The 21,301-nt window shown below is 35.7% G+C and overlaps 2 protein-coding genes and 2 pseudogenes across 2 annotated transcripts; 3 read left to right on the forward strand and 1 right to left on the reverse strand.

The window, feature by feature from the left end:
* Positions 1-4,050: 4,050 nt before the first annotated feature.
* Positions 4,051-5,636, forward strand: LOC126686191 (uncharacterized). Its single transcript, XM_050380238.2, has 3 exons — positions 4,051-4,441; positions 4,529-5,073; positions 5,151-5,636. The coding sequence occupies exons 2-3, from the start codon at positions 4,543-4,545 to the stop codon at positions 5,625-5,627; spliced, it is 1,008 nt and encodes a 335-aa protein (XP_050236195.1). The 5' UTR covers positions 4,051-4,441; positions 4,529-4,542; the 3' UTR covers positions 5,628-5,636.
* A 5,867-nt stretch (positions 5,637-11,503) lies between these two features.
* Positions 11,504-13,446, forward strand: LOC126687920 (probable LRR receptor-like serine/threonine-protein kinase RKF3; annotated as a pseudogene).
* A 1,026-nt stretch (positions 13,447-14,472) lies between these two features.
* Positions 14,473-18,931, forward strand: LOC126653764 (sugar transporter ERD6-like 8). The gene is given in 19 exon segments (XM_050347700.2): positions 14,473-14,828; positions 14,830-14,886; positions 14,987-15,049; positions 15,159-15,248; positions 15,552-15,611; positions 15,685-15,750; positions 15,844-15,909; positions 16,095-16,170; positions 16,365-16,429; positions 16,686-16,778; positions 16,862-16,942; positions 17,030-17,047; positions 17,049-17,115; positions 17,200-17,306; positions 17,749-17,808; positions 17,886-17,939; positions 18,034-18,093; positions 18,357-18,471; positions 18,564-18,931. Coding segments are annotated over 19 exon segments (1,413 nt in total). The 5' UTR covers positions 14,473-14,726; the 3' UTR covers positions 18,677-18,931.
* Positions 18,932-19,119: 188 nt separating this feature from the next.
* LOC126653765 (GDSL esterase/lipase At1g54790-like) lies at positions 19,120-20,956 on the reverse strand (annotated as a pseudogene).
* Positions 20,957-21,301: the final 345 nt, after the last annotated feature.

Here is a 21,301-nt window from a genome sequence, read left to right on the forward strand (position 1 = left end):
AATATTCATTTTATTTATGGGCTAATTATCAAAATTTAGATGAAATATACATCTTTTACTTATTAATAAAAATCAACATAATTAAATTATTTATTTATTTAAATATACTTATTGAATTGATAAAGTAATCAAATTGAGTTAATTGTATTAATCATATACTTAAAATTTAATTCTAAACTGACTAAATTAGTTGGTCATTTCAATAAAAATATAATTAAAATTAAATTAATGATAATATAATTTGATTAATCAATTTTAAGTTTTTAATCATAACTGTATCGAAAAATTTATTAAACGAACCGAACCGAACCGATCAATATAACCAAATTAATAAAAAAAATTAACTATATTTAACAGAAATTGACTACTCTTTTAATTTAACCAAATTAATTAAAAAATTAACCAAATTTAATCAAAGTTAGCCAATTAAATTAATATGATCAAATTTTTGCTCAACGCCTGGCTTTATGAAAAAGTTTAATTCATCTTAAAAAAAATTGGATTAGAATATTATAAAATTAGACTTTTTTAAGAAAAATGTGTCCAGAATGTATTGTATTAAATTAGTGAGAGACGGCAATAAACTATAGAAATTAAATGTTGCCTCCAAACCAAAAAAGACAAATACTGTGCCCTATTTTAATTTTTGAAATTAAATAATAAGATTCAAAGCATCATAAAAAAAAATCAAAGCAATTTGTGTTGGATTGGATAAAATACGCATTTTAGTTGATTCAGTGTAGCAAATGATGCCGATCAATAATTTTTAATGAATTCTTCTCAAAGAGTAATTCGTTGATTCTTAAAAAGATAAAATTTTTTAGAGAGAGAAACTTTGATTTTGATCGGTTTCGAGCGCATGAGACGGTGATTCTCGGCTTCTATCCGGAAATCATCGTTTCTCAGCTCGTTTATTGCTTTGTTTTCCTTATTTTGTTTGAATAAATTGATCTGTTCATTGATCTTTTGTGTGATTTTCGTGTGTTTTGATTCAGTTTTTGTTTTTCTTGATCCTTGAATCGTTTAAGATTCTTTAGCGTTTGTTCAACCTTCATATTCAAGTTCTTGAAGATTCAAGTGTTTTAAATCGTTTGAAGTATATTTGAAGCGGAACAAGAGATGAATAGAAGTTCTGAAGATGCAATTGGTGTCAGGGAATTCTCACTTGAATTCTTCCTGAATATTTTACACCTGCAAAAGTTGGATCTTTTCAAGTTCTATTGTTGTTTTGTTTCTTTTCGTAGATCGATTATAGCGTTTTAGGTTGTTTTTAATTTTTTGTAATTTTGATCTACGATGTACTTTAACGATTTAGGTTGTAATCCGTTTATTTCCTTAATATATTATCCTTTGATAAAAAAATAATTTTTAATGTATGCGCTGTAATTTTTAAAGGGTATTGGTTAAACAAATCCTAACGTTTCACCCTTTTAGCGATTTAAGTCTAACGTTTAAAATTTTACGAAATAAATTCTAACCTTTCCAATTTTTGCATTTTGTAGCTCAAATTGTTTTTCGGCCATTTTTTGTATATGTGACAGTCATATTATTGGCATATTAAATCCCAACGTTTAAAAATTTTGCAAATAAAATCCAAACCTTTCACATTTTGGCACTTTATAGCCCAAAAATGATTACAAAATGGATGAAATTTGAGATGGGACTACAAATTGCAAAAATTAAAAAGGTTAGGATTTGTTTCATAAAATTTTAAACGTTGGACTTAAATCGCTAAAAAAATAAAACGTTAAGATTTGTTTTGCCAATAACCCAAATTTTTAATTAGTTTGGATTACTGTATAAATTATGGCTTTTTGTAAAAATATTTATTCTTGGCTATGTAAAAATATGTCATTTTTCCTTCAAAGTACAATTTTTTTATAGATAATTGACAATTTTTTATAGATTTTTTTAACGGGAATTTTATGGATTCAAAAAGTATGTATTTTTATAGAAGACAAAATTAAAAACGTAGCGACTTTTGCCAAAAAAATGACAAATCAAAATGTATTTTTGTACTTTACTTTTAAAAGTATACATGGAGTAATTTTCTCTTTAAATTTCGTAAGCATTATTTTATCTACTTAATTTAAATATCTTAAATTTATCTTTTAATTAGTATTAGTTTTAAAAATATTCACAGACCAAGAAAAAAGCTGCTATATTTTTAATGGTCGACCCTTGACAGATCAAACTTCAAACATTCTCATAAGAAGAATGAGTTTAATTAAATTTGTGGATAAAGGGTCAAATTTACTTTGTTTTATGGTTCTTAATTTTGTATTATCAGAGAACGCTTCAAACTTCCAACTTGGCCTAAACCCCACACATTAGAAAAAGGATAAATCATCAAATAATGCCTAAATTTTTCAAAATATTATCCATACTGTTCCATTTTATTTGTCCCTATTATCCGCACAGCTCTATTTTATTTGTTTAAGACTCCATACATATGTTATAATTTACAATTTCGTATTTTTTATTTGAAAATCAAATAATTTGATAACCTCACTTATAATTATATAAACAATTATAACCTTCTGTTAAATTTGGATACCAAACTGTTAACAAAATAAAAAATGAGATAGTAAATCGTTTGAAAATAAGTGATGGAGTCTGCCTTCTGAACCTGTGAGTGAACCTGCAAAACAGGGTAGAAGCTAACCGGACGGTGGTTGTCCGATTAACTCTCCGATGCTAAAGTCAGTCTAGAGCTTTGAGCAGCGTTTTGAGTATGTGAATGTAATTGTGATTCTAGGCATACCTCGCGCTCCTTTTATAGTAGTCGAATATACCTAGTAGAGTTGTATTAGGCAGGTGAATCCTACTTTGTAGGGATTCGGCCGTATCGTAGGGATTCTCCTGATTTGTCGAGATCTACCTTAATCTGATAAGAGTCCTATTTAGGAACGTCTTCCTAAATAGTCTTATCTTCCTAAAGTAGAGCTTATCCTTCCATATGTAGTGTTTGTGTCCAAATAGGACAATATTTCCATATTCAGTCGTTTACCCGAATCCCGGACCTGACGCGCTCTTGGCGGATCATGTGGGATTCGGTCTTTATTAGTGTATTACCGAATCTTAGAGATTCGGCATCTCCTCCGTATCTTTCGGTCTTCAGGGGGAGTCCGGCGTCGCCTGAGAGTGGATCCCCTGCAACTCGGCTCCATTATACTTTCAGTAGGATTCGATTAGCCCCCCCGCAAGTGAGCTGAAGTAGTTTGGCATTTATGCCTTAGTGGATTTTAGCTCTTTTGGAGCTGAGTTCTTTTATCCGGGCGAGTCGTTTCGTATTCCGGGCGAGTCGTTTCATATGTTTGTGGGCGGCGTTTCATCTTTAGTAAGATTCTGCGTTGCCACGTGTTGGCATTTAATGATTAAACGGTTAATGATTCAAAAGCGTTTTGTATTTAATCTCTTCGCATTTCTTCTTTTCCCTCTTACTTTGCTTTTCGAATTTACTCTCATTTCTTGTAGCTATTTCCTTTTCGTTCTTCGTTTGATTATTTGATTCTTCGTGACTTGTTTTCTCCAGATTTTTCAGGTATGTCTTCTTTCGTTGTTTGGATGTTAATATGGCTTTCTTCTTTGTATATTCTCCATGCTTTGTGTTCTGGAAGTTTCTTCTGTACTTGTTGTTCTTTGATGTGTTCTTCAACGTGTTCTTCAATATATTTTTTGTTTGATCCTTATTTTGTGTTTATGTTTGTGATTCCCTGTTCTAGGATGCCTCTTAGTCGAGTGGAAGATGCTTGCGCTGCTATGGCTTTTACCCGATCGAAGCTTCGTAGGGATGAAGTCTTAGATATCTATTTTAAGTATAGTTTTCCTTTTGATTATAGGGTAATATTACCCGGTGCCGATATGGCTGCGTCTGATTCTCCCGGATCTTCTTGTAGGGCGGTTCTTTTTGAAGAGCAATTTGCTGCTGGTCTTAGGTTTCCTTTGGATCCATTTTTAGTAGAAGTGTGTAGGGATTTAAAGGTTGCTCTAGGGCAACTTTACCCTGGTACGATTAGAGTAGTGCTCGCTTTTTCGGAGGCATGTAGGCTCCGGGGCTGTGCCCCTTCTCTCAAAGTGTTATATCATTTTGTAGATTTTAGGAAGTGTGATGGCTGCTTCGTTTTCGCCCTTGGTAGAGAAGGGCGATCTCGTATTTATCTTCCTTGCCTAACCAGTCGCTGGCGAAGGCGTTTCTTTATTGTCTATCATAAATTTGCTTTTCTTCATTTTTCGGATGGTTTTTCTTCTCATCCAGTTCGGAGCTGTTCTTCTCCTTTAAGTTTATCCGAGTCAAAACTTGCTTTTGACATATCTTCTTGTAGTATTGTGTCTCGTCCCATTTTAGATGTCTTGGTTAATAGTCATCTTCGGAGTCGATGGTTTCCTTTGGAGGATCCTCCTCGAGGCTTGGCGGATCTTTGCTACTCTTTTGTTCAAGGTATATTAATTTGCTTAAGTTCTTTTTAATGTTTCTTTTGTAGGATGTCTTCTTCTTCTGACGATTTCCTTTCCGGATTTCAAGTAGATTTGGACGTTCCGATGGGTGGTCCTGACGTTCCTGTCGCCAACGTTATTCCTGGCGACATTGTCGTGGATGGAGCTCCTGTTGATATCCCCCTAGCTTCCGCCGAGGTAGCGTTGCCTGAGGTTATTGTTATAAATGATGATGATGGTGATGACTCGGCTGTTCCAGTCGGCGACGAGGCGATTCCGTCACTACTTCCCCCTCTAGCATCATCTATCGTTTCGGGGGGAGTTGGGGGTGTGGCCTCAGAGGGGCCTGTTGTTGCTGATTCGGGAGAGATTTCTCTAGGTCGAGACCCGGATTCTCCGTCTAGAAAAAGACGTCGAGTTGTCGATGATTCTCCAACGAGGGAGAGTTTTCCTGGAAGCTCTTCTTTTGCTCCAGACTTGGTTCAATGGGTCGAAGGTCAGGATCCTGCCAGTTTGCTGAATCCGAGAGTGCTAGCGGAATATATCCGGACTTTGGCGATTCCTGATGATGTCACGTGGTTCTGTGGTAGGCCGGGTCAGGAGCTTTCCGATCTGGCTTGTTTTCATGGTTTCTCTGTAAGTGCTTTCTTTCTTGAGTATAATATGTTTTTTGTATTCAGTTGCTTTCTTATTTGTTTATTTCTGGTGTGTAGGCCCTTCAATCTGTTCTGGTATTGAACGACCGCCGACAGTGTGCCGAGGAGGAGGTCGAGCGTCTGTCTGCTCTTTTGGCGACTTCCGAGTCTGAAAGGGCGAAATTGAAGGCCTCTTTGGAAGAGCATGATTCCCTTCTGGCGCAGCTCAAGGCGCAGGATGCGATTAATGATCGCCAAGTGAAAGTGATTGAGAAAAAGACCGATGACTTGACTCAAGAGATTGAGGAGCTCATTCGGATCAATTCCCTTGTTGGTGGGGAGAGGGATAGTCTTAGATCGGAGGTTGAAGGTCTTCACATCCGTCTGCTAGATACGAAGGCTTTTTACTCTGCTCTGATAAGCGAGTATCGCCTTGCGATTGGGAAGAAGCTTCTGGAGCAGAATCCCAATATTGATCTTTCTGGGGTTAACGGGTTGGATCCCCAGGCCATCGCCCGTGATCTCCTCGTCAAGATTTCTAAAGACCGTGTCTAGTAGTTTTCTTTTGATTGTACTTGCTGATGTATTAATTTTGCTTTTTGTAATTCGCAATTTATGAATATATTTTCTTCGTTTTTCTTCGAAATGTGCTTTTGCCTTATCTTTATGTACTTGTCTTGCCTCGAGGGTTATTCTAAACCCTGTTCTTGGCGTTGCTTTTTGTAGAGTTAATCTAAACTCTTTTTATTTTTGTTTTTGTTTCGAGTTAATCTAAACTCTTTTTTGGCGATTTGCCTTTTCTGAGTTAATCTAAACTCATTTTTAGCCTTTCGTGGCGATCTGCCTGGTTCGGCTATTTTGCTTTGAGTTAATTTAAACTCATTTTCTTGGCTCTTAGCCTTTCGTGGCGATTTGCCTGGTTCGGCGATTTTGCTTTGAGTTAATTTAAACTCATTTTCTTGGCTTTTAGCTTTTCTTGAGTTTGATCTTTAATTTATTTTTTCTTCTTTCGTCTTTGATTTAATCATTCGTGGCTGTTCTTGATTTTTATTTCTTTATTGGTTCGTCTGGCTAATCAGATGGTAGCGAAATTGAATTTTTATTGATAAAAAGATGGCATACAAAGCATTAAAGATAGATTTGACGCCATCTGGTAAGACGGAGAGTCGTTACCGATGATGGGTCGTTTTTCATTCCTATTCTTCCTTCTTTTCGGTCTTGTTTTCTTGGAGATCCACCACTGACTCATCATAGCACTTCTTGGCTATTCCTTGGTCTCCTCTCAGCGTCACTACTCCCTTTTCAGTCGGTACCTTCATTGCCAGTGCTCTGATGCTGGTTACCGCTGCCGAGTCATGGAGGAAAGGTCTTCCTAGGATGGCATTATATGTCAATTCCATGTCCACTATGTTAAATAGTGACATGATTTTCTTGTTCATTCCTCTTTCTGGGCCGATTATTACTTCCAAGGTGACTGCTCCCAGCGGGGTGATGGAGGGTCCACCGAGTCCTGATAGCGGAATTGGGACTCGGCGTAACCTTGACGCTGTTCCTCCCAACATTTTGTATGCTGCATTTGTCATGAGGTTTACTGCACTTCCTTCGTCGATAAGGATCCGCTCCATGTTCCAATTTTCAATGATAGTAGTCACTACCAAAGCATCGTTGTGAGGTGCTTTGACGTGTTCATAGTCTTCTACATCGAAGATCACTGGCGGCATGTGAGTTTCTCGTATGTTCATTACTTCCTTCCTCTGCTTCCTCCTGATCGTGGAGCTACTATGCCCTCCACCATTAATCATGTGTATGGTTCCCAGAATTTTGGATGGGCGCTCGTCTTCCTTTTCTTTTGGCTTGTCATCTCTGTTTCTTTTTTCTCCCTTGTCATTGCTCTTCTCTTTTCGGGCCACAAATTTCCTCAGTTCGCCTGTGTCGATCATTCTTTCGATCTCGACCTTTAAGTCTCTGCAGCTATCCGTTTCGTGTCCGTAATCGTCGTGAAATTTGCAGTACTTTCTGGTGTCTCTTGCTTCTGCTTTCATTTTGGGTGGCCATACCACGTTTTTGACGTTTTCTTTGATCCACATGAGGACATTAGTTCGGCTGGTGTTTAATGGAGTGAAGTTATTCTCATCATCTCTGGGATCGTATCTCGATTCATATCTTGTCTGGGGGGCGAATCGTCTGCTTTCTTCGGGTCTTCCTCTCCTGTCATCAGGTTTGGACTTGGTTTTTTCTCTGGATCTCTCTTTTGATTCTTTTCCTTTTGCTTCCTTTCCGCGAATCGCCCTTCGCCCTTCGTCTAACTCGAAGTATTTCTGAGCTATGCCCATTAAGTTCGAGAAAGTTGTGGGTTTATTGACTAGCAGCTTGTCCACCAGCTTTCCGAATCGCGTCCCGTCTCGCAATGCTTCTGTCGCCATGTCGACGTTCAGGTTGTCTATCTTCATAGCTTGCTTGTTGAATCGTTCGATGTAGCTTCGCAGGGTTTCTCCTTCTTCTTGGATACAGGCTCTTAGGATACTGGTAGTGGTTTTAGCTGGGATGTTTGTGAGATATCTGTTGAGGAATTCTGTTGAAAGCGAAGCGAAGCTTTTGATCGAGTCTGGTTTTAATTTGTTATACCATCTCTGGGCTGTGCCCGTGAGCGTGGTAGGGAAAACCCTGCAAAGGATGGCGTCCGATACGCTGAGTAGCCCCATGGTTGCTGTGAACCTAGAGGTATGGTCTCGGGGGTCTCCTTCCCCATTGAAAATTGGCAAGGTCGGCAGCTTCATGCTGTGCGGGATGGTTTCCTCCATGATCTCGGGCGAGAGGGGTGATCCTTTCAACCTGAGGTCCTCTATGTCCAATTCTTCAGATTTTAGTTTTTTGAGCACTTTGGCGATCTTCTCTTCTAAATCTTCTTCCACCACATATGTGGCTTTGCTTTTTTGGGGTGTCTCTGACGATTCGCCCTCTCCTTCTTGGTGTTTTTTCTTATTTTGTTCTTTCCCTGCATCTCTTTCTTGTCGCTTACTCCTTGGTGGGGCGTCTTCTTTTTCCTTCTCCCTTCGTTCGTCTCTTTTCGTATTCAGACCGCTTCGGGCGTCCTCCTGGTTGTGCTCATTTCTGGGTGCCTCCGGTGATTCCTCGTTAGATTTTTCTCTGTCAGGACTTTCCTCTTCGCTGGTTTCCTTTTCTCGCTGGTTTCTTGCTTCGTTCCTTTCTTCGTTTCCTCTGGTCCGAGGTTCCTTGCTTTTGTTGTTTTCTGCCCTTGTCTCCCGTCGGCCTGGGTTTGCATTTCCTGTTCTTTCTCTTCTTCTGGGAGCTGTAGGGCTGAAGTTTTCCCTTAGCATTTTCATAGTTTCTTCGTGCCTGTCGTTTGTTCTTTTGGCCTCATTAGCCAATCTGTCAAGATTTGCCTGTACAGATTCTAGTATCTTTTTCAGCATTTCGCTGTGTGGATCTTGTGCCGCTGCATTTGGTGCTTGTTCTTCAGTGCTTAGGTTGAAAGCAATTGGGATGCTTCCTCTTATTGGATTAGTTTGGTACTGGGGTGTTGAGAAAGAGAGCCCTCCGGTGTTGCTTTTTTCCCCGGAGTTGAGAAGCCCGTCTTCCGTCACGTTGATTATCTCCGGAGTGCTTTTTGGGTCCATTGGTTGTTTGTCTTTCAGGTTTACTCTTTCAGAAGTCATCTTCTTCAATGAGATTTGTTTTTGAGTTCAGAAAAGCTCCTTCTTTTGAAGTTTAGTTAAGCTTTTCCCACAGACGGCGCCAATGATGGAGTCTGCCTTCTGAACCTGTGAGTGAACCTGCAAAACAGGGTAGAAGCTAACCGGACGGTGGTTGTCCGATTAACTCTCCGATGCTAAAGTCAGTCTAGAGCTTTGAGCAGCGTTTTGAGTATGTGAATGTAATTGTGATTCTAGGCATACCTCGCGCTCCTTTTATAGTAGTCGAATATACCTAGTAGAGTTGTATTAGGCAGGTGAATCCTACTTTGTAGTAGGGGTGGGCATGGACCGGTTAACCGGTCCACGAGGGTAATATGTAAACCGGTCCATAGTAGTTCGGTTTTTAAAATTAAAAATCTAAACCTAAAATTTTAAACGGTTAACCATTAAATCGGTTAACCATTTAAAACGGTTCGGTTTTTTGGTTTTGCGGTTTTTAACCATGAAACCATTAAAAAAATTAGATATAAAAAAGATAAAATTTATCGATAAAATTTTAAATATAGTCTAATAATTAAACTTTAATTTTCATTCTATTTAATTATTAAAATATAAATTTTATTTATTTCTATTTCAATTAGGTATATAAATATTTTATTAAGAAAAATAAAGTTCTTTATATATTTATATATATATATATATATATATATATATATATATATATATATATATATATATATATATATATATACTCCTAAAATAAAAATATATTGATAAATAAAATATTTTTTAAATATTTTTTTTGTTTAGAATTTTTATATGTGTAGATGTAAAATATATTTTATTTGAATAATTAAAAACGTATGTATGTATATATATAATCTATAAAAATATATATTATTTATAAACCGGTTAACCGATTAACCGCGGTTTTCAAAATTCCAAAACCTAAACCTAAACCATTAACCATAAAAATCAAAAATTAAAACCTAAACCTAAACTCTTGGACCGGTTAACCATATTTTCCGGTTCGGTTTTACGGTTTCGGTTCGGTTTTGCGGTTTGACCGGTTTTTTTGCCCACCCCTACTTTGTAGGGATTCGGCCGTATCGTAGGGATTCTCCTGATTTGTCGAGATCTACCTTAATCTGATAAGAGTCCTATTTAGGAACGTCTTCCTAAATAGTCTTATCTTCCTAAAGTAGAGCTTATCCTTCCATATGTAGTGTTTGTGTCCAAATAGGACAATATTTCCATATTCAGTCGTTTACCCGAATCCCGGACCTGACGCGCTCTTGGCGGATCATGTGGGATTCGGTCTTTATTAGTGTATTACCGAATCTTAGAGATTCGGCATCTCCTCCGTATCTTTCGGTCTTCAGGGGGAGTCCGGCGTCGCCTGAGAGTGGATCCCCTGCAACTCGGCTCCATTATACTTTCAGTAGGATTCGGTATCCATCAATAAGGTATCAAGTCGTTAATATAATTAAAAATGAGATATCAAATCGTTTGAAAACGAATATCAAATAGTTAACGTAACTAATAAAAGCCCTAATTGTTAATAGAATTAAAAATGAAGTATCAAACATTTTGACAAATAAAAGATATCAAAAATATCATTAATTTTATATATTAATCTATATATAGATAAAAACAATATGTGTTAATAATACAAAAGTAATATCTTTTGAAGATATATATAAAAAAAATATGCCAAACAAAATGAAACATAAAAAATGTATTTTAGTTTTTGATATTTTTTATTTTGTATATATCAAATAAGTGTTCGTGGCCATTTTCGATCACCAAACTACTTATAAAAGCAAAACATATTTTAAATTTATTAATAGAATTTTTAATCTGCGCACACTATTTTTCAACTGTGACGATAAAACTTGAATAAATATGATGGGAATAAATAAAAAAGGCTAAATATACCTTTAAAAATTAAATTTACCTATTTTTTTTAAAAAAAAAATTAAAAATATTTTTCATATTTAACAAATAGTTTCATAGTTTTTAATGTTATAGATAATATGAAAAAAAAAAATCTTTTTCACAAATTTAAATTATAATAATAATAAATTTTTAATTTTATTTTTAACCCCTTTTTTTTAGTGTTTCGATATCGTCTCCCTCCACAACGCCCCCTCTTCCAACCCAAAAATCGTCCATAATACTCAATTAATTTTTTAAATTTAAAAACAGATATCAAACTCATGAGTTTAATGTTTTTTAATTTATAAAATTAATTGTGTATGTATTAAGTTTATTTAAATTTAATCAAATTTAAATTAATTTTAATTTAATTATAGTTTTTTTGTTAGTTTTTAAAAATGAAGAATTTATTTGTACTTTTTTAAATGAAAAAGAATATAATTTTATTTTTAAATTTAGTTATTTGAATGATTTTATTTTTAAAATAAAAAATTATAAAAATCAAAATAAAATTGAAACAGAAAGATACAAAATAAAATAAAATCGATCACTTTTGAATATCAATATAGAATTAAAAAGTGGTTAAAAGGTGAGTGATTTTGAAAATATTACCTTATTGAAATTGTTTTGTCACACAAATTAAAGGAGAAAGCTCATTCAAAAGCAAGTGATTGTAACTTTGTAGTCTACTAAATAGACAAATCATTATCCTTATCAATTTTTTTTACAAATTTTCAGTCAAGACTCAGTCTTCTTCTTCATCACTAACTGCCAAAACCGGCCACTAACTGACAGAATCTGAGACATTAATCTAGCTTCCGATAAAATTGAGGTTAATCTAAATCCTATGAAACCTTACCTTAAACATGCCCGTCTCTCAATCCCTTCTGTTTCACTTACTATTTTTCTTACCATTTTCATTATTTTCTTCAAATGTCAGTTGCCAGAAAATTACGTCAAACCAAACCCTAATCGGATCGTCTCCCGCTTGTCCGTTAAACTTCGACGTTCTTTACGATCTGGCCACGGAAGCTCCTCCACGGCTAGCGCTCGTCGACGTGCCGAGTCAATGTCAGTACATGCAGAAAGGAATTCTGTTTGTCCGGTCAGAATATCTCCGAGTTCACCGATCTTTTGTTCCTCCGGTCGATACGAGTCATTCTTGCTGGGAGTTGTACCGGAGTTTAGTCGCCGAGTTTTTGCACGGTTTCGATGTTCAGACAACTTGTGGGTATCATCCTGAGTGGGTTTCGGAGACTTTCAGGAATATTACGAGACAGGAGGAGTTCGAGAGATTATTTCCTGTGTCGGAAATGAATGAAATGAGGGTTTCTTGTAATAAATCTTTGGGGATTCACTCTGTTTGTCAATCTTGTATTCATAAATTGTTTATTCTTGAGAAAAATTACCTTAAGAATCGGGAATTTGATAATGTTTCAGATCCTGCGGATTATCTGTTTATGTATGCAGCTGCTTTTAGCAGTGAACTCGGACCGAGTGATCCGGCAATTGCGAAATGCTTGTTTACGCTTGAATTTTCGAGTCCGGTCCCCTCCGATAAGAAGCATAAGCCAGTTGTTTCTGGTGTTATATTAGGTTGTATTATTGGTGGGTTAGGTGCTTCTGTTTCTGTTTGGTTATTTTGGGTTCTGCATAAGAAGTTTGAGAGAAAAAAGAAGAATTTTCCTGCTATTAAGGATGAGACTAGTTGGGAATTCGGATTCGGACTGCACAGAAGGAGTGCTTGTCTGGTGAAATTCAGAATTGACGAAATCAGAACCGCGACCATGAATTTCTCCCGGAATTTTATAATCGGAAAAGGCAGATTTGGCAATGTTTACAAGGGGATTTTGCCGGACGGCTCAGAAGTCGCGTTTAAACGATTTAAAAACTGTTCTGCTTCAGGTGATGCAACTTTTAAACACGAGGTTGAAATAATTGCAAGCGTTAGGCATGTTAATGTCGTCGCGCTACGTGGCTACTGTACCGCGACAGTTAACTTAGAAGGTCATCAACGTATCATCGTCTGCGATTTAATGCGTAATGGAAGCCTCTATGATCATCTGTTCGGATCACCAGGAAAGCTCAGCTGGCCAATTCGTCGAAAGATTGCTCTCGGAACAGCTCGCGGATTGGCTTATTTACACTACGGAATCCATCCTGCAATTATACATCGAGATATAAAAGCGAGTAACATTCTTCTCGATGAAACATTTGAGCCAAAGGTAGCGGATTTCGGCCTGGCAAAGTTTAATTCGCAAGGAATGACACATTTGAGCACAAGGGTAGCGGGAACTCTCGGATATGTTGCTCCTGAATACGCTTTATATGGAAAATTAACCGAAAAAAGCGATGTCTACAGCTTCGGAGTTGTACTTCTCGAGCTGCTGAGCGGAAAAAAAGCATATGAAAACGACGGGGAGGAAGTTTCTTTATTGACAGACCGGACTTGGTCGCTAGTGAAAGAAGGACGAGCATTAGATGTTATTGAAAATGATATGTCAGAAATGGAATCTCCAGAAATTATGGAGCAATATATTCATACAGCTGTGATTTGTGCTCATCCATTATTACAGGCTAGGCCGACAATGTATTAGATTATCAAGATTTTGGAAACAAATCTACAGTTAGTTCCCTCGACTCTTGGAGATTATTTTTCTTCAGGTTACATGTCTTCGATCACAAGCGATGAACAGAATTCGGATAGAAATTCGCAGGAAAGCTTAAAAGTGACAATTATTTGACAGGAAAATGACTGTCTTTTGTTTTCTCTTGTATGATTAGCACATTCAATTAATTGTTTTCTCCCTTATGTTAAATTGTATTGTATAGAGAAGATAAATAAAGAGAGATTATTAGGTAGACTCGGTCTACCACGTCATCTATACATTAGCCTATCACATAATGACACGTCATTAAAATAGTGGCATTATTGTAATTTGTTTATTACTTATTTATACTTTTGAATAATAATATTACGATAGTGCCATTATTTTTATGACGTGTCATAATGTGATAGGTTTAGTCTATGGATGACGTGGTAGACCGAGTCTAACTAATAATTTCTCATAAATTAAGAAATTTATTTACTGATTTTCCGGGATCAAATAAACAATTTGTATTAATCTAAAAAAATCCACGGATTCTGACACGTCATATCGACGCAAACGACACGTCATTACATCCTATCCATCCAACATTGCATTTATGGAAACATTAGGACATGATTAGCAGAGTTTTGCTGTGATTTGTATAATATAATTACTAAATTTAAATTACTTAATTTTCATCTCTTTTTCAAGGAAAATTCTTACCTAGACCCGATCTATGGAAAATTTATGGAGCTATCCAATGAGATGTAATATCAGGTAACCCTGTCATATATTTAATCCCACCCAGATATGTTTGCAAGCGAGTTAACTGTCTCTTCAACCGAGCCGCATCTCCTTTCGGAAGACGGTTGAGTCTACCTCCGGGTCTAGGTTAGAATTTCCCCTTTTTCAATATCCTCTGCCCCAAAAAAAACACAAAAATTTTGAACTAAAATTTAAATGGCTCTCATTAGATGAATATTCATTTACAATCCATATTAGATAATAGCCGCAAAAGAATTAGATTTAATTATAGGTGAAGCTAAAAATGACAAACTACTTATTACTGAAAAAGTCCCTGTAAACTAATCACATTTAAGACAAAGCAATAAATTTAAAATTTAAACAATAAAATTAACTTTTGCATCCCTAATAACATCCCCAACTTAGGTAAGCAAATGGGTATTAATTCAATTTCTTTTAATCTTTTGCTCGCTGCATAATGTGCATTCTAATTCTTAATTTTGGAACGGACACTTCATTCAATCAACGAATCCAAACGTTTCGGACACTTGACGTTTCGGACGTGAAACTTCATTTTTTTCATTGAAAACCTTAAAATAACACTGTTTTGCGGTGTCCATGTTCAAATGTCCTGTTTTTCCGCGTCCGTGTCCGTGCTATCTAATTTCAGGAAAGTGGAAACTCATTTTTTTGTTGGTTTTCTTGAAAATGATTATTAGAAAGAAATGGCAATCCATGAAGATGTAGAAAATCGTGATGGAAGCTTGTTGGAGCCATTTATTGGGGAAAAGAAGGAGATTGGTAAGAAAAATGGTAAAACTCTCGGAAATGGTTTTTCTCAGCACTGGTATTGCAGTTTGTGGGTCTTTTATATTTGGTTGTTGTGTAAGTACTCAAATTTATTGCTCATTCATTAACCCATTTGAAAAAGATGTCACCTTTTTTATTAATTTGAATTCTGATATAAGGGTTTTGAAAATTGCAGGTTGGATATTCTGCGCCTACCCAGTTTGGTATTATGGATGAGCTTAGCCTTTCATATTCTGAGGTTACAATTTTATATTTCATACTTATTATGTTTAGCGTTCATATTAGTTCTTTAATTGATAAAATTTATAGTTAGAATCTGATCATCTGGTTCTGTTGTCATTTTGCAGTATTCAGTCTTTGGATCCATCCTAAACATAGGTGCTATGATTGGTGCAGTCACAAGTGGGCGAATCGCGGACTTTATCGGCCGGAAAGGGGTGAGTACCCTATATTAAGATCATATGAACATTATATACTTGATTAGGAGTGTGCAAAAACCAACTAATTACTGAATTTGGTTTGATGTTATAAAAAGTTATGATTTTGCGGTTCAGTTTAATTTTGGTGTAAACCGAACAAAACTAAAAGAATCAACCGAGCCAACTAGTTCTGTTCAGTTTAGTTTCGAAACATACCATATTTTCAGGTGATTCATTTGGCTCGAGCGGAATGCACACCCCTATTCTTGATTAAGCAAGACTTTTCTTTGCTCAAACTTAGATTTCATAACAATTTTGCAGGCTTTGAGGATGTCACCATTCATATGCATGGCGGGATGGATTGCGATCTACTCATGCCAAGTATGTGATATAACATGTTCTTAAATTTGATCTTAAGAAAAATGTTTAGCCCCACACTTGATGTTCTTGGCAGGGATCTCTATTGCTTGATTTTGGCAGATTTTTAACCGGATATGGCATCGGTGTTATTTCCTATGTGGTAATTAGATTCTCCGTGTCTGTGTAATGTCCTTCAATAAGGGTATATAAATGTGGATTTCAAACCTTTTTTTCTTTCTAATTGAATAAACAGGTACCTGTTTTTATTGCTGAGATCACTTCCAAAGAACTTAGAGGAGCATTAGCATCTGCAAATCAGGTACGAGACTAGAATGACTTCTAAAGCGATTTGAAAGTTGTTGGACTGGTTTGCATATGCAGACCTCTGAAACAGCTTCGATTTGATATGTAATGAGTCCCGTCATTCCAACTAAATCAAAAGTTATGATCCGTTAAAGATTATTGCTCCGCATTATCTTAATTGTCTGCCTTTACCTTCTGCAGTTCTTCATTGTTGTTGGAATATTGGTAATCTATTCATTAGGTGCACTTGTTGAATGGAGGATCCTTGCCCTAACAGGTTAGTACTCTATGTTGTATGAAAACTTATCGAGTCCTATGTTTCGAAATTTCATTTTCATTTCTAAAAATGCTTCTCAAACTCTATGTTTTAACTTATTTGTTTCGACCATTTTCCATTTCGGCATTTTCGTTTCAGTGCTATAAAAACAGTACTTGATCATAAGGCAAAGACTGAATAATACTTCATTACAGGAACCATCCCATGTTTTTTTGTGATTGTTGGTCTTTATTTCATTCCAGAGTCTCCCAGATGGCTGGTAACATTCTGTTTACGGAAATTTCTGTCAAAATATTTTGTGACGAATTTGTAATGGAAATTGTCCTTGTAAAATTTTGTGACTGCACTTTCTGTCACAATTCCATTGCAAATTCTAAAAGTCCGTCATAAATCTTTCACAATTCCTTCACAAATATTCACAATTGAACTGTTTTTTCATTAATATCACATGAAAACAAAACAACAATTTGGAAAAAAAACAAGATGAGGCTAATGAAGCAATTTCAAAAATGCAGGCAATGGTTGGTCAGCAGGGCGAGTTCGAATCATCACTTCAGAAACTGAGAGGATCTAATGCTGACATTTCTCAAGAAGAGAGTGACATTATGGTAGATCACTCCCCTGCTCATTTCATCAAGTTTGGTGATACATCACTTATAAAAAAAGCTGAATGGCATTTTTTCTGTTTCAGGATTCTTTAGGCCTTATCAGAACACTCCCAAAAGTAACCGTACTCGACTTGTTTCACACACAAAACATCTGATTTGTCATTGTAAGCATCGATCTTTTATCCTGAAGAAACTAATTTTTATGCAAATTAAGTTTTCATTTGGATGAATAATTATCCTGTGAATTGTAGGTTGGAGTTGGATTGATGCATGTTTCAACAATTTGGTGGAATAAATGGAATTATTTTCTATGCTGACCAAATTTTTGCATCAGCAGGTGACTTAACATTGATTAGTTGCTTCAAAATCTCAATTTTTTTTTCCTCTTTTTAACCTAAAATGAACTCATCTTGTAACTCAGGAGTTTCTCCAAGTATAGGAAGTATTCTTTACTCTGGATTGCAGGTTTTTGTCACAGCATGTGCTGCAACCATAGTCGATAAAGCTGGAAGAAGACCACTTCTAATAGTAATTCACCTTATTTACTGCTCACAATTATTTATCAGGGTTAAAATTTCTTACGGTTACTGAACTATAGGCTTATTAGTATTACACTCCGATATTCATGTTTCATTTATTATATTTTGGTAACACAACTTCCATTTTTCCAAAACATGAGGTTACTATCGCAATTCCGGTTAATTATTGCTTATGCGGCAATGCCACATAAGTTTCCGTTAGCCGCATAAGCAATAATTCGCCTGAGGTCACTGAATAACCTCCCGTTATTGAGAAAATGAAAGTCGAGTTACCAAATTATAGAAAATGAAACGACGGTAACCAAAATATAAAAAACCTATAGGTTCAATTACCACAAAAGAATTAACCCTAAACTTCATATTCAGCCCATCAGAATGGTAAAAGAATGAAACTCTTTTATAATCTCTAACTTTATGTTGTTCTATGTCAGATTTCTGCTTGTGGATTGCTTCTGAGCAATCTGTTGATTGGAACTTCCTTCTTATTAAAGGTATTCATCAAGCTGTTCAAGATTTCCAAGTTCATAGGCTTATAGAGATCATGATTGCATTATGTTTTCTGCATCAGGGACAAGGCTTAGCTCTCGATCTGGTTCCAATCCTAGCAATCACCGGTGTCATGGTAATTGCAGAACACTATCCAGAAATTATACTGTCAGGATGCTGATTTCATTTTTAAAATAACAAATTCTGATCCTTTTTCTCGTTAATATCAGCTTTATATAGCCTTCTTTTCAATAGGAATGGGAGCAATTCCTTGGGTTCTAATGTCTGAGGTAATTAACATCAAGAAATACCTGTAGAATCCTAACTCCTAAGTAGCACGCACACTTCATTCAATTGACAATTTCCGTTTTATAATGTGTTAGAAACTGGGCATTTCGGAAATGAATCTTCATTTTTAACATAAGAAAACTTAAAATAATATTATTTCGCCGTGTTTGTGTCCAAGTGCCTCATTTACTCCGAATCCGTGCGACATACTAGAATCTTTAGACTAAGATCATAGTTTCTAATCTGGTGCAATCTTGAATTGCAGCTGTTTCCATTGCATCTAAAGGGAATTGCAGGGAGTTTGGTGACATTGGTAAACTGGTCTGGTGCATGGTTTATATTATTCACCTTCAATTTTCTTATGAGCTGGAGTTCTTCCGGTATTCATTAATCTTTAATTAATTTTCTCTCATAATTAATGGCAGCTTCATGCCAGAACCTGAATCCTGATGATATTTTTTGCCTTATATAGGTACATTTTTCTTGTATGCTTGCGTTTGTGCCTGCAATATCTGTTTCATTGCCAAATTGGTGCCCGAAACGAAAGGCCGAACACTCGAAGAGATTCAAGCATCTGCAGATTAGTTCGAATTGAATAGCAGAAATAGATTCATGAACAAGAAAATAGCCAAGCTTCTGTTGAGTGATAGAACACACATGTATATGGTGAAATAGGCCGTCTGCAGTTACTTGTTGTACAAGAAATTATAAACAAGTGTAAAACTAGTTTAAAAAATCCATTAGATAGAAACTATCCTTTCGAGCTCAGAGATTTTTGTATATTTTTTCCTCGAAAAGTTCGGAAATCATACGTACCGAATGACAGTCTTTTTTGTTTTATATTGTTTTATTTTTAACAAAATAAAAAGTACAGGTCCAATTTAAAATATATTAATGTAAAAAATTTGAATTTTATTTCAGTCGCACTAACTGCAAATAATACACGCACTTCATTTCTATGACGGTCTATAAATAAAACATATAGGAATTCAATGTTTATAAAAAAAATTAAATAATGCCAATTTGAGTTGACTGAACTCAAACATGTGTAATAATATTGACTTTCATTGTCTGTTTTAACTTCAAATCATTAGTGCAGCATTTATCACAAGTTGCAATTAGTTGATGAAGAAGAAATGAATGAAATAATTACAATAAATTGAGCAGATTAGCTCTTCAGAACTTGAGATTGAGAAGGAAAGGCATTTGATTATCTGAGAATGGCGGATCAGAGTATTTTCCGGCCAGTATTTGCGACGAAACATACTGATTTGCAGCCTCAGTATAATGAATACCATCCCAATTAACATAGTGCTATCGTTGCAACCTTTGGCTGAGACTGTGGTACCATTTAGAAACTTTGTTTGCCCACAACTGACCCGACTGTCGTAGTTTAACGGCGGTCCTCCATATCCACAGCAAGCCATTATCGGTTGCTCAAAACCTGCAATTCAAATCCATATTCACCCGAATCAATATTATGTTTGTTTTCATAATCCGTTTTCCTTCATTTTGACGAGAAATGATTAGGAGATAAAATTTACGTACCGTATCTAGAATAGTTTGATATAAGATTATATTTTATAGTGTAGATATCAACATATGTGATATTTGAATCAGCATATTGGCTATGGAGTTTTTTGCAGAGAGCATGAAGCTGCAGATTGAAAAGGTTAGCTGCTTTATTATGCTCACTAACACATCCAAACTCGTCGAGCTTCGATGGATCATTTCCAAATTTCGCAATATTCTGAGTTAAGCATCCGAGAGGACCTGTGTTATGTATCCAGAAATTTCTTGCTCCTTGTTCATATAGTCTCTGTAAACAAAAAAAAAAAAAAAAGCAAATATAATTATTGATCTTTATTTCACAAAAATACAGAAGTTTTGTTGGTAAAGCGAACCTTGACTCCGCTTTCGAATTCTACCAATATATTTGGAATCGATGCTACTACTTGGTCAAACGTCTGGGAGTAAAATGCACCAGCAAGATCGTTCTGCCCTATATCGAACATGTATAGCCCCTTGTCGTAATAATCTTCTGCTGGCAGAACTTCTCGTATTTCTTACCTGTAAAATCAGAAACTTCAACAATCCTAGATTACAATGTTTAAGAGATTCACATACGCACCTTTCGCTATTAATTCCAGACATCGGTTCTTGAAACGAAGGAACTGACTGTCTTGAAGTCCCAGTGAGAATGGACTGACCGATGATGCAGTTGCCGGGAGAATTTTAGATCCTGCAACTGCAAAATTGCATCCTTTTCGGAAATTCGGCAACCCTATTGACTCCAAATATGCATTTAGGAATGGAAGATCCATTTCATCCACTGCAATTATAGTGTAACAACATTAAAAAAATAAAAAACAGAGGAATATATGAAGCTTATTTTTTTTTTTAAAAGGAGTCAAAAATTAACATAATTCTGATTGTATTGTTACTGCAACTAATTTAACTAACTAAAAGTAACATACCCATAATATAAAACATGAAAAGATCAAAACTTTACTTCAAAACATAGAAAAAAGGTGATAACTTCAAATGGAAGACAAGTTTTTGAACAGAGAATTACTAAGAAAATCAATGGTGAGACGACCATCACAGTATCTTCCAGAAGGTTTAAGAAAGTAAATTTGTCCATAAGGTGGACTAATGGTTTCAACGCCGGCAGCAATGAGGTTACCGGTATCAGAATATGAATCTCCGAAGTTGAAAACCGCCGGGAAATTAAAATCTATGGAGTGTACTTTCAAGAAGATAGAAATGGATAGAACAGTGAGGATTTGGATGGTAGAGTTCTTGTTGGTTGCCATAGGTAAGGTTTTTGAGGTGTAGAGTTAAATGGGTATGTTATAAAAAGAAGAGAAAACTACAAAAATATTACTATTTAAATAGAAAATAACAAAAATACACACCAACCTAAAAATTTACATTGATACCAAAAAAAGATAAAAGTTTACATATTCTAACCAAACCACTAAATAGGAGACACATGGCACACACAAAGCAAAAAAAAAAGGTAAAAAACGTGTTATAATTTGTCAAAAACGCGTCTGACATACGTCAGAATCGCGTCTGACAATCGCGTCAGTCGCGCGTCAGCGTGTGTCAGCGATTCTCAGCATGTGAAAATAATTTAAACATGTATCTGCTATGTATCGGCTATGTATCTGTTATGTATCTAGAATGTGTCACTGCTTCATTTTT

This window comes from Mercurialis annua, linkage group LG6 (assembly GCF_937616625.2).
Source record: "Mercurialis annua linkage group LG6, ddMerAnnu1.2, whole genome shotgun sequence".
NCBI classification, from domain to species: Eukaryota; Viridiplantae; Streptophyta; class Magnoliopsida; order Malpighiales; family Euphorbiaceae; genus Mercurialis; species Mercurialis annua.